The sequence below is a fragment of the Gopherus flavomarginatus genome, chromosome 1, assembly GCF_025201925.1.
Source record: "Gopherus flavomarginatus isolate rGopFla2 chromosome 1, rGopFla2.mat.asm, whole genome shotgun sequence".
Classification (NCBI taxonomy): domain Eukaryota; kingdom Metazoa; phylum Chordata; order Testudines; family Testudinidae; genus Gopherus; species Gopherus flavomarginatus.
In genome coordinates this window covers 50,419,012-50,432,761 of record NC_066617.1, presented here as the reverse complement: position 1 = coordinate 50,432,761, position 13,750 = coordinate 50,419,012, and the positions used below count along the sequence as shown (strand labels likewise).

General features: G+C 43.8%; 1 protein-coding gene across 2 annotated transcripts in view; it reads left to right on the top strand.

The window, feature by feature from the left end:
* The window catches only part of CAV1 (caveolin 1), a 33,678-nt gene extending 31,218 nt beyond the window's left edge, over positions 1-2,460 (top strand). For both annotated transcript variants that reach the window (XM_050936381.1, XM_050936380.1), the window contains exon 3: positions 298-2,460. In XM_050936381.1, coding sequence (XP_050792338.1) covers positions 298-639 — 342 coding nt within the window. In that variant the 3' untranslated portion in view covers positions 640-2,460. The remainder of the gene's footprint in view (positions 1-297) is intronic.
* Positions 2,461-13,750: the final 11,290 nt, after the last annotated feature.

The following is a 13,750-nucleotide window of genomic DNA, read 5'->3' as shown; positions in this document are numbered from 1 at the left end:
TGCAATTCAAAGACTAAGGTCCTGATTCAGCAAATTACTCAAGCAGATGCTTGACTTTTATGATATGAATAACCATACCTCTCGTCAGAAAACCTTAAGTACATGCTTAATGTACATATGTGCTTAAATGTCTAAATAAATGGGACTTGTATGCTCAAAGTTAAGCACATGCTTAAGTGTTTTGTTGAATCGAAGCCATAATGAGTAGATCACTGTTAAGACAAAGGGTATTTGGAATCCACATGTCTGTCGGTTGTGAATATCTGTCTAACCTGCTTTTGTGTCCTCTGGCTGCAGATTGATTTTGAAGATGTCATTGCTGAACCTGATGGAACACACAGTTTTGATGGGATTTGGAAAGCCAGCTTTACCACCTTCACTGTGACAAAATACTGGTTTTATCGCTTACTGTCGGCAATCTTTGGCATTCCTCTGGCTCTCATCTGGGGTATCTACTTTGCCATTTTGTCATTCTTGCACATCTGGGCAGTGGTGCCATGCATAAGGAGCTACTTGATTGAGATCCAATGCATCAGCCGGGTCTATTCTATCTGCATCCACACATTCTGCGACCCATTATTCGAGGCCATCGGCAAAATGTTCAGCACTATCCGGGCAACAGTACGAAAAGAAATATAAGTGATGCTTCGAGGACAGCTCTCTGGAGAGTCTTTTTGTGTGCCAATTTCAAGGTTCTTAAATCAATCTGCAGTAACCACTGGTGAATATACTGGCCCAAAACAAAGAATCATTTATTCAGTTTTCATTACCAATATTTATCCCTACTGGATTTTTTTTCACTCTGTATTTTTCAAACTGATCTTGAATTGCTACTCTCCCATTCCAGCCGCATATCATTTTGCTGACCATTTGATAAACAGATTGATGTGCCTTTGTCGGGGTTTTTTTTAGCCCTCCATTCATTCCTTGCAAGATACATTCACAATGACATAATAAAGAACTGCAAAAATGCTTTTCAACACTGTCATGCCATTCATTTTATTGTGGGCAAACAGTATAAAGCTATTGCAGCAGAATGAACCTGACAAGTTGGCAGGTTTTAAAAGAATGTTCTTTTTTCAATTGTATTGTCAGTTGACTACAGCCATTTACTGTAATGGTCAGATATGGTCTACTATGAAAAGACAGATATAAATAAATTACTTAACTAATATATGTTCTGAAAATCTAATGCCTTATCAGATCAGAGACTTTGACACATAAAACATAAAAAATGCTGAATGTCCATAAAAAGCTACAGTTAATGCCTTCTTGTGTCATAGTAGCTATCCTGAAAGTTTGCTGCCAACTGTTTGTCAAACCTTCACTATAATTACAGAAGCAAACTGAAGATCAAAGCTAAAAAATATTGTTATTAAAATGTTTTTCTGGCAGTGACTTATGTGTCTCTTAGCTTATATGTAGGTGTTTATCACACTAGTAAACATCACAAATGTGTCTGAGATGACACTGGCTTAAAAAATGAATAATCCAGGTGTGCCAAACTCATGCCATAACATGCCCACTATGAGCTGTCTCTGAGAGAAGCCAGCTTTAAAAAACCTTCCTGTCAGCCAAGGTCAGCATGCTGTTAGCTCACAGATTATTTTCAGGAGAATTCACGCTTTGCTGAGTCCAAACTAATCCATTACAAGAGATGCTTTAGAAACTCCACATTGTGTTCCACTTTTTTAGCTGAGCTGCAGCCATCAGGAAGTCTTAATGGAGGGTATTGTGTGAAACTGTCAAATGTTGCAAAGCATGAGCCCTTGAAAATAAAGCATTTGCAACATATTATGCTGTGACCCATGGGAGCCTTTGACCTCACAGTGATGTTACTGAGTTTAGAGGATATCCTCATAAGGTTTGCATGAAGCATTTGAACCCTTAAAACCTGAAATGTACATAAAGCTGCCTGGTATAGTCAAAGCTTTATGCCTTGTGCTGAGATTCTTGCATATTGCTTTATATGAGTCAGGGGTGCCTTCCATTCTATTTCTGCCATAAGTGCACTTAAAATCTGATTGGAGGATGCAGCTCCTTCTTCTTCTCTTTTTTTTTTAATAGGCACATACATTACAAACCTATTAACTACTTTTGTTTTGCATTTAAAACAGACACTGGTATGGGTATAGTTTTATGTTTTTACTATGTACAGAACTGAGAGTGTACTATTATAGAGATTTTGCAGTATTAAAAACAAGCAAGATTGTAAACAAGAAATATTTTATCTTTATATGAGGAAAATCACTTTGAAAAGGCCTCCTTGATTTATCATGTAAACTGTGTGTCCTGACAGATGTCTGTTCACTTACACTTATTAGTCCCTAATCCAAATACATTGCTGATCCAAGACATTTACATTGCTATTATATGCTTACAGATTTAACCAACACCTTTTTTTTATTTTGCATGTACTGCAAAGGCTACAATCTACGCAATAAAAAATGTTTAATGGTAGCTCCAGTCTGAATTATTCTTTACCTAAAAAGCCATTTTCACAAATCTCACATCCTTAAGAAGACCAAACATTTTCTGAGTAAAAGTCATGTAAATCCATGTAATGATTATTGAGAAAGATCCTGTAAATAAACTTTGGGTGGTGACTCAGTATGTGTTATGAGTAGGTTTTCACAATAGTAAATGATGTTTCCCTCACTGTTATACATTGACATTATTTAGCTAGTAGATAGCACACTGCACTGGGACTTGGGAGATACGGCTTCTAGTCCCAACTCTGCTTCTGGGTGAGCTTAGGTAATTCACTTCACTTTCCTGTTCCTCAGGCATCTGGATAATGATACCTAAAGTGCTTTGGAGCTGTCCTGATGAAAAGTGCTATGTCAGAGCTAAGTATTATTGTATATTTCATTTGACATAAAAGACATTGTGCCTGATCCTGCCTCACTTGAGCTCTTTGGGAGTTCTGCCATTGACTTCAATGGGAACAATATTGGTTCTACCAATACCATTGTTTATCGTAACCATTGTTTGTATTGTAAGTACAGTACTATGTACTGCATCTCTTGTCCAGTCCTGAACTGACCTAACATATGACAGGCTAATTCTTTCCTCAGCGTTGTTACTTGATATCTGCCATCCTCTTACCATAATACAAACACATGCTACAAATTAGGATATCACATTTTGAGCCCATCAATCTAGTAGCTATGCTTTAAAGCACAAATCATAAACATTAGCACAAGGTAAGTTCTCCTACATTCTGCACTCACAGAACAGTATGTTCAATGCATTTAATTTCCCAGCAATGTGAATGAAGAGAGCTTTTTAAAAAGATTTTAAAATCAGTTAAAGAATGACATGTGGCCCCTGAGAAGATGAATATATGGATGGTTTTTGCAGAAAACAGGTTGTCAATATTTTAAATGCCTGAAATGCTGTGTTATTTTTCCTTTGAAACGTGCTTGAAAAACCGGGGACAAAACATCCATCCAACTTGTTCATCTGACAATGGCACATCAGCAAGAGGCTTCAGGGAACATGGGGATCTGACTTTCTTTTCCATCCTCCATAGCAACTCACTAGCTGGAGTTTGTAGCAGGGAGTACTAGATGAATATTAGACTGCTGTGGCAGATGAAGCCCTTGCTGCTGAACTGGGTCCAGCCATGCTGTTGAATAATGGCAGGGAAGAGTCATGATAATAATTTAGCCTGGTTATGAAACATGGTTTAGGTCCAATCTCAACTAAAAATTGGAACCATATATATAATCATGGTGTAAGAAGATTGCCTGCCACAGCTTTATTTGTAGTGTAGACAAGACCTTAAATTGCTAGATTGGTACATTGCTAAAGGGTCAGACTGCCCTATAGACTCAGATCCCAGATTCTCTGGTCCAAAGAGCTGTGCTCAATGGGGATGAGGATAAAGGTGGCTTTAGGTCACCTTTATGTTCCATGATCCCAGAGCTTCTGGATGCAGGCCCAGTCCCCAGCATAAAACAAAGCAGACGGAAAGCTGCTCTATTTCATACAAGCTGCCAACTGCCCTCAGGCCCTATTCTGGCAGCCAGGGACCAGCGAGATACAGGACTGCCACAGCCAGTAACTTTCTTCCTGGTCATATCCCTTAACCAGGAGTGGAGCAGCCCTTCACCAGCTCTATGCAAGAAAAACCCATATCTGGCTAGTTAAATCAGGTGTAAGGCCGATGTACACCCAAGGAGTAGCACAACTCAGCCTGAACGAACCAAAAGGTCGTTGGGGGGGGACATAAATTGGCAATTGGCCGAATATAGAATATCACATATCAAAACACCCATCTCCCCCACTTCCAGCAACCAGAGCTCCAGGTGCACACATTGCCAGAATTCCTGCTGGCAGGAAACCGCAGATGAAAACGGGGTTCAGCAACTAAACATAAAAAGAGTTAGCCCAGAAAATCAAAACCAAATGGTACATTGCACAGGACAGACATATTCTAAAGAGAGACTGAAGAGTTAGTATGCAACATAAAGGAAAGTCATAAACTGCAGTAGAATTATACTAGGGAAAAAACAGTTCAAAACTTGTCAGGCCAACCATCAACTAAAGCACGCAAAAGCTGAATATCATAGAATCATAGAATATCAGGGTTGGAAGGGACCTTGGGAGGTCATCTAGTCCAACCCCCTGCTCAAAGCAGGACCAATCCTCAACTAAATCATCCCAACCAGGCAGGGCCTATGGCACTGGGATTTGGGGGGGCGCCATTTTCTTCGGCAGCCACTGCAGTGGCCGGATTTTTGGCCACTCTGGTTGCCACTGGCATTTAGGCAGAGGGAGCTGGGGCAGGGGGGCGCAGGGAGGGCCACCTGCAGCAAGTAAGGGGGAGCGGCACGCAGGGGAACTCCCTGCTCCAGCTCACCCGTGCCCCGCCACCTCCCCGAGCACGCCATGGTTGCTTCACTTCTCCCGCCTTCCAGGCTTGCGGCGCCTAAGCTGATTGGTGCCCCAAGCCTGGGAGGCGGGAAAAGTGAAGCAGCTCACCCCTGCTCCACCTCCTCTCCGAGCATGCCGTGGCTGCTTCACTTCTCCTGCCTCCCAGGCTTGCAGTGCTTAAGCTGATTGGTGCCGCAAGCCTGGGAGGCAGGAGAAGTGAAGTGGCGACAGCATGCTTGGGGAGAAGATGGGGCAGGGGTGAGCTGCTTCACTTCTCCCGCCTCCCAGGCTTGGGGCACCAATCAGCTTAGGCGACGCAAGCCTAGGAGGCAGGAGAAGTGAAGCAGTGATGGCGTGCTTGGGGTGTCCGTGCATGGAGCAGGGGTGAGCTGGGGAGGGAGGGGTGCCTCAGGGTGGGGGGGTGGGGAGCTGCCACAAGGGGGCACTTCAGGGTGGAGAGGGGGAGCTGCCGTGGGGGGGGCACCTCAGGGCACGGAGGGGGCACAAGGTGGAAGTTTTGCCTAGGGCGTGAAACATCCTTGCACTGATCCTGCAGCCAGGGCTTTGTCAAGCCTGACCTTGAAAACCTCTAAGGAAGGAGATTCCACCACCTCCCTAGGTAACCCATTCCAGTGCTTCACCACCCTCCTAATGAAAAAGTTTTTCCTAATATCCAACCTAAACCTCCCCAACTACAACTTGAGGCCATTACTCCTTGTTCTGTCATCTGCTACCACTGAGAACAGTCTAGATCCATTCTCCTTGGAACCCCCTTTCAGATAGCTGAAAGCAGTTATTCCTCTCTTCTGCAGACTTAAATAATCCCAATTCCCTCAGCCTCTCCTCATAAACCATGTGCTCCAGCCCCCTAATCATTTTTATTGCCCTCCGCTGGACTCTTTCCAATTTTTCCACATCCTTCTTGTAGTGTGGGGCCCAAATTCTTCCGTCCTAAGTGCAGGACTCTGTACTTGTCCTTGTTGAACCTCATCAGATTTCTTTTGGCCCAATCCTCTAATTTGTTTAGGTCCCTCTGTATCCTATCCCTACCTTCCAGCGTATCTACCATTCCTCCCAGATTAGTATCATCTGCAAACTTGCTGAGGGTGCAACCCACACCATCCTCCAGATCATTAATGAAGATATTGGGCAAAACTTGCCTCAGGACCAACCCTGTATAATGTGGGACAGTGAAACAGCAACTAGTCAGCCAAAGAAAGAGGCTGCAAACATAAAGAGTGGTCCATTTGAGGGAGTAGACAACAGCTGATAGGCCAGGAGTCAGGAGTGTGCACAAGGGGGGTAAGCAGGGGCACAGTACTTCTCTGGCCCAGGGCGGTGGAACCAGGTAAGAGTGAGCTCTTGCCAGGGCCAGTGCTGCGGGGGAGGGTAGAGCGAGCTCCTGCTGGGGCTAGATGGGGAGGCGGGAGAGCAAGCTCCTTGTGGGGCACAGCATGTGCTCCTCCAAAAGGGGCCAAATTTAAATTCCTCTGCATGCCTCTGCCAGGAGTCAGACTTGGGGCCAATGCAATGTTACTCAATTCAAGCACTGTATGCAGCCACAGCCCCACCCCTAGTCTCCAAATAGCTGGATTGTCACAGGACAGTGCTGGCTATTTCAGAAGGAAGAGACCAGTGCACCTGTGACTGGTTAGCTATCTCCCAGCCGAGGTTAAGGGAAGGCACCTGGGCCACATAAATGGGGAGAGACTGAGACAATAGGATCAACCGGGAAAAGGGTCCTGTGAGAGCTGCCTGACAACAGCTGTAGAGAGTCAGAAGATGGACAGGTGAGTTCTGCCTGAGACCAGGAGAGTCAGGAAGGAGCAGCAGAGAATTACCCGAAGGAAAGAGTTGGAAGGAGGGCAGAAAATATGAGCTTCTGGTTAGGAGCTTGAAAGAAAGCTGTTGGTGACAACTGGCCAGTGCTGGGGACCCCTGATGAGCAAAAGGCTCGTGCAGTCCAGCTTGGTCACGCAAAACTGAGTGGGAAGCAATAGGCTTGTTGTAGGAGGGTGGATCTCTGAGCAGGGGCAGGATCCCAGGAGGAGGAATAGAACATTGTTGGAAGGGGAGCCCTTGTAGTGCAGACCTGAGTGGAGGGTTGTGGGAAGACTGGTCTCTCTCTGGTAGGGAGGTCTGGAGAGTGGGGCTCTGGCTCAGGGGAAAAAGGGAGGGGCTTACACTGAGAGGAGGAAAGGGGAAACTAAGGCAGGTGCACCTGTTGCACTCTGGTCTGCTGCAGGAGGTGGCCCCAACCAGGGGCCACCTTGTGACATGGACAAATGTACTCAAATGATCAGCTACAAAACAGGTCACAATGATAATTAAATTATTATAATTAGACTTCAGAATCAACATCCCACTGATGTGACTGGTGGCTCACACCTCTCCTGCTGCTGGTATCTCAGTCAGTCACTGGAAAGATAGGATTACACCCAATCAACATTTGGAAGGATTTTTTTGCTAGCATAACACCCTATAGAAAGTGTACTTTGCAGAAACTGATTGGACCCCCCAGAGAAGCTCCCAGCATGTCATCCCTACCATATGCTCCTTAGAAGTGTCCCTTTTTGTTGGAAACAATGATGGACAATTAGCTGAAATTTCCAAGCACAGATCCTTCCCAACAACTGGTGCTGATAATGGATATAGCTAAAACAAATGATAAAAATATCAGTACTGACATGGCGCACAGAATCTTCCAACTGTCACTGTATCAAGTTATTGCAAAGACGGTATCTGATTGCAAGGCCTCCGGGGTGGGGACCAGATTTTTGTTCTGTGTTTGTACAGTGCCTAGCACAATGAGTCCTGGTTCAAGAAATGTGGTTCCTAATGGCTACAGTAATACAAATAATAATTATCCTCAGGTCCCGGAAATCTGATTCACATGTGCTAACCACGCAGCCTTCAAGGCCAGAATACCATGCTCCATTTGCTGAAAAACTCTCAACTGAACAATCTTACAGAAAAAAGTTTAAAAGCAGTTCAAAAAGGGCAAAACACTCCCTTTTCAGCCTGTAATGTTTTGAATGTCCATTTTCAAATCATTTTTCCATTTTTAATTTTATATGCTGTCAAACTTTTGAAAAGTCAAAATTAGAATGAAATGTTTTGATTTTATCCAAACAAAACATTTCAGCTGACTGGATTTTTTTTTTATTTTGGTTCATGGGAATTTTGATTTTTTTTTTATTATTTTTCATTCCATTTGACAATAGTACTTTTAAAAAAAATTGCAGATAATCACACAAAACGAAAACTCCAGTTTTCATCTCACTCTTCTCATCATCTTAGGGCTGGTCCACACTACGGGGGGAAATCGATCTTCGATATGCAACTTCAGCTACGTGAATAACGTAGCTGAAGTCGAATATCTAAGATCGGATTACTCACCCGTCCTCACCGCGCGGGATCGATGTTCGCGGCTCTCCCTGTCGATTCCGCAACTCCGTTGGGGTTGCTGGAGTTCCAGAATCGATATAAGCGCGCTCAGGGATCGATATATCGCGTCTAGATGAGACGCGATATATCGATCCCCGAGCAATCGATTTTAACCCGCCAATACGGTGGGTAGTCTGGACGTAGCCTCAGTATCTGAGCTCCTCCCAAAGAGTTAAAACCCAAATTCACAAACAGCCCAGGGCCTGCCTACTGACCTCCAGGCAGCCAGGCAATTTTGGTCTCTCTCTCTCTGTCTCTTGCAAGCTCTCCCAATCTCTCTGCATGATAATTACAAGTGATAGGCACAAATTATAATGGGGCATCCAGCTTGGACCTTGGCGTAAGACCCTGGCTCATGGTAGGAGTATACAAACTGTATTAGCCCTGGAACTGTTGTATTTTGCGTTCCTCTGGGTGCCCAGCCCCACAGGACAGGACAGAGAAAACCTGGGTGCTGAGCTCACGGATGTGATTGTCCTTGGCCCTTGCACAGGATATGCAATGTGAGGGAAGGTTGTTTGCACCTTGCAGAGTCTGGGAAAATCTGGCTCAATTAACAAGTAACATAATATTTGGCATAATTTTGTGGATCTTCCCCACATTTTGCAGAAATCACGCTGTGTTTGCCAGTTTTTTATTCTACCAGACCAAATCCGTTCAGTGTATCGCACACATCGTGCAATTTTTCCATTTCCCTTGGTAACCACTAAAGAATTCAATTTTGCTTCTTCAGTCCTTTCTTCTTTTACTGAGGCTGGAGCTGCTCCATCTTTCCTGCTGGTGACATCAGGTTGAAAAGCCACCATGAGCAACATCTGAGTAACACTAGTACATGTCAATAAAATAGCCTGGACCTATTTTATCTAACCTACCAAGGATTTTATCACTCCAGATCTGAAAGCCTGACAAAAATTAGCAAAGTAACCACAGGCAAAAATATCCAGGGTTATAGATCCTCTTTAAAATCACACACAAATTCCTATATGGAACAAAAATTCCACAAGCAAAGGGCTCTTACGTTTATCCTGCATTTTGAAAATGTGAACAGCTAGTATTATTGTTTTGTAATGAAACTGTAGGGCAGCCCCACTAAGTTCTCTCCTCCCTCCCTTGTATAGGCCAAAATCCAGTTCAGAAATAGCCAGCTTAGGTTATTCAACTGCCTGAATGTTCAGCCTAGTGTAGTAGTGGAAGCAAAGTAATGACATGCAACAACTCCCAACTAAATCAAGCAAACTAATCTTGTGGGGAAGGGATGTTAGCAAAGGAAAGTTTCCTTTAAATGTCCCAGTGGTGAAAGAAGCCTTATTAAAGCAAGGATTAAAGCAAGTACACACCTGTACTTTCCAAGGTGTGATCTATATGCATACATGCTGTCCAGGCTTACTCTAAAGCCCAGCTTCTGGTCAGGCCAGCAGCAGCACAAGTTGACCTGTGAGCCTAGTGACATGCCTTCATCCAAGATCTCTACCAGCCTGCAAAAAATCCTCCATTGTTCCCTAGCTTCAGCATGTGACAAAGATTCTGATAATAGGAACTGAGACTGGAATAGGGCCTGGTTGTAGAACAAGGAACAAACTATTATAAATTCAGGTGAGTTACTGGCCTACAGAAGAGCTTTTTCCATTCAGTTCATTTGGATTATTAAATCCCAGCTGTAGATTCCTGTTCAATAGCTTTAGGATTCTTCTCAACAGAATTATCTCCTTTTCTTAAGATTGTGCTGTGAATATTGTTATAACTAGGGTCAGGCAATAATAAAACTGGGGTTGAAATCAGCTGAAGATGCCACCTGTTTCTTCTGTGCTGAGTAACTTGATCAGTCTTAGCCATGAAGAATCACAGATAGCAGATCTGACTAGTAACAAAAGCAAGATTTGTCATATTTGTCTGCATTAAATTTTAACAGGACTTGGTCTCGGTGTAAGGTTGGGTAAATTTGCGCCCTCATTCCAATGGCTAAAGAAAAGAGCCTGAGACCTCTCTGGCTTGGCATCTTTCTACCTCCCAACCTGTAAGCAGGACCATTTAAGATATGGATTTACCTTTATGGTTGGTTGTTCTGATATCTGACCCATAAGCAGCTGAGTGAGGTATTTCTCTGTAGTTCAGAATAGCTATTATGGAGTCTTTTTGGAGAATTCTCCTAGCAATCTATACTCTTCTCTGCACCAGTTCATTCCTTTGAGGATTGTAGGGGCTGGAACTATTACATTTGAAATTATACTGTACCCCAAAACTTTGAATTCAGAGCTAGAAAACTGTGGCCAAAACAACGAGACCAGTGGCACCTTAAAACAGATTTATTTGGGCATAAGCTTTCATAGATAAAAAACCTAGTGGGTTTTTTTACCCATGAAAGCTTATGCCCAAATAAATCTGTTAGTCTTTAAGGTGCCACCGGACTCCTCGTTGTTTTTGTGGATACAGACTAACATGGCTACCCCCCTGATATTTGTGGCCAAGTTAGTGGATATTCCTCCAAAAAGACCAAAATAAGAAAAAATGTCTTTTAAATTTTCTGTAACCTCTTGATTCATGGGTATAGTGAAATGTAGGATTTCTGCACATCACTTGTAATCCTGCTGCCAGAGTTTGTCAGCAGTAACAAGGGCTGGGTTCAAATGTCTATCGGGTTTTTCTTAAAACTAACAAACATGGACTATCTTAGCCCCCAGAAATCTGGTAAAAACTAAAAACCTGCCCTGGGCACCTTTACAGGCAATGTTTTCCACACACACACACACACACACACACACACACACACACACACACACACACACACACACACACACACACACACACACACACACACACACACACACACACACTTGCAAGCAATGAGCTGGCATATAAAACAAGTGAACACAAAATCAGCTTGGGAAAACAAAGCACCAATAAATCAACAGTATAGCTATATGAATAATAAAAACACCCACCCTCATGGTATCTTTGGCAGTAGTCCTTTAGATTGTTTCCCCATCCACTGGTGTGGATGTCCAACATGCACATATTTCTTTGATGTGTCTCCTCCCTCTGTTATACCCCACTCCCTCTTTAGTGTCAGTGGTTAGCATAGCCCCAGAGTCAGGAGTTTCTCCCGCTCTTAGACAAAGTGGTGCCTGGTCCAGTTCTGAGGTTCTATCACCTAAGCCTGCCATTGTTATTTCAGCTTTATAGGCGTGGGTAGCAGGATTCTCACTGGACTTCACTCAGCTCCACTACTGTCCTGTGTGGCTTCAGCAGACAGCCACATCAGCGCTGCCTCTTGCTGTAAAGCCACCTGGGTTAGTTCTTCCCACAGTTTTCAGTGGGGGGGCATCAGTGCATATGGGGCCATTGAGCAGAATCTTTGCCACAGGGTTAGACCCTCTTTTCCCTCCCTTTCTGCTCATTCCTTTTACCCCACCAGTTCAGAGTTTGTGTACAGCAGAATCTATACTCTGGGGCAGTTGTACATTAGAAATAGTTGTGTAACCAAGACTGGTAAAAAATGTACTCTCCAGACTTAAGTCCACATAAAGGACATGACTGTTGCAGGGAATTAGTCCACATCTTGTTTTTAATACCTTTTAAAGTGGATTCGATATTCTTGAAAGATGGCAGATAGAGAGCTCTTTGGGAATAAGTCCTCTGTTTCCAGAACAAATATGGTACAGGTGAGGCAGCAGAGATGCAATTTTCCCCATACTACCTTGCAAAAATGTCTAATTTCTGTCCTGGAGAAAGCAGCCTTAAGGGCAAGAGGATAATTCCATGGACATTCAGTTTTTGGCTCTGAAACTGACAACTAGGAAGCTAATGCAAGCTCATTGTGTCAGTGCTTTCTGTGATATGTCTGGAGGTCTGGTCACTAAGAACTACTGCACTGAGACCACAAATCCATTTCACACAGGCCATTAAACAGTGATTAGACAGTAATGTCTTTTGTTCCTCATGTGTCTAGTATAGATTTAAACCAGGGACCTAAAGGTGAAATTTTGCATAGAAATGCTCTGGTTATTAACAAAAACTTTTTTAAATTAATCATTTTCAATTTGAGGCTTTTGAAAATGGAAATAGTTTTGAGTTTTAGAAATACATTGTCTGCAACAAAAAATATTTTCCAAAAAAGGCATTGTAGTGGGGTGACCACCCGCTCCAGCCTGGAAAGGATTAGAAAAGCCCTGCAGAGGGCTGGGGCTGGGCAAGGTAAAACCTTGGCTGATTGGGGGAAGTGGCTGCAGCTGGAGCCACAACCCAAACTGAGCAACAGGGCCTTATAAGAAAGCCAGGGAAGCCAAGAGCAAATAGTCACTCTCTAGCTGTAGAGGGAGATGGACCTGGTTGCAGGGAGCTAGACACAAGGATACCTGAGTGATGCAGGACTGGGGAAAGGCAGGGGAGCTCCAGCCTGGAAAGCCCCAGAATGTGGCCTAGCATTGGGCTAAAAGGTACTGGGGGTTGCAGAGGGCAGCCCAGGGGTAGGCCAAGGCAGCAGGTCCAAACCCAGCCTTGCCAGTGATGTGTAGGCTGATACTGCAGTCTGCCCCAGGGTGCAGGGGCAGACAACAACTGGCAGTAGCCATATACTGAGGCAAGGTGGGGTTTCCCAGGGAGGGGAGACCCTGAGAGAAAGGGGTTACTGCCAGGGGGCAGCACGCCAGGTAAAAGGGCATTGGGCCCAAGGAGGGACAAAGGGGCCAGAGGACAGGCGGATCACCGGCCTGCAGAGGGTGCTCCAGAGCTGGAACAAGCTAATTCCCAGGAGTCGCCAGCAGGAGGGGCCACAGGGATGAGTCTGCTTGTCTACAGGCACTTTTTTTCACTGAAAGAAGTGTTCAACTAAAAAATCTGGAACAGCTGTATCTAATACCAATCTACTAAGTCATCTAAGTCAATATATATACACTTTTTTATAAGAATAACTCCTATACTTGGTATCTTTTAGAAATCCTCTGTTGCCACAAAATTCACTCAGTTGATCTCTTTGCACTTTACAATTTCTATCGCTATTCAACCATTTTCCCCACCAATATGCTGATTCAGCAAGGTACTTAAGAACATGTTCTACTTTAAGTACATGAGTAGTCTCATTGAGTTCATTGGGATTCTACGTATGCTTGAATTTATGCACATGTGCGCTCAAGTCCTATCAGCCATTGGTCCCTGTATGTTAATGGTACCATACTAATTCTGAATGAAAGCTGAAAGTGGAATTCCCATTAAAGTAAATGTTGCATCTACACAGATGAAGGTCTTCTGAACAGTGCTATTACAGGGCATGTTAAATACATTTAACACATACTGAACACACTCTTATTAAGACAAATAGGAGCTAATCCATAGTATCCTATGGTCCATTTAGTCATCTGACCAAGTCCCTTTATAAAATGTGGTATCATTAGATGATATAGGTTTCTTGCTCCCATGAGCATTTGTG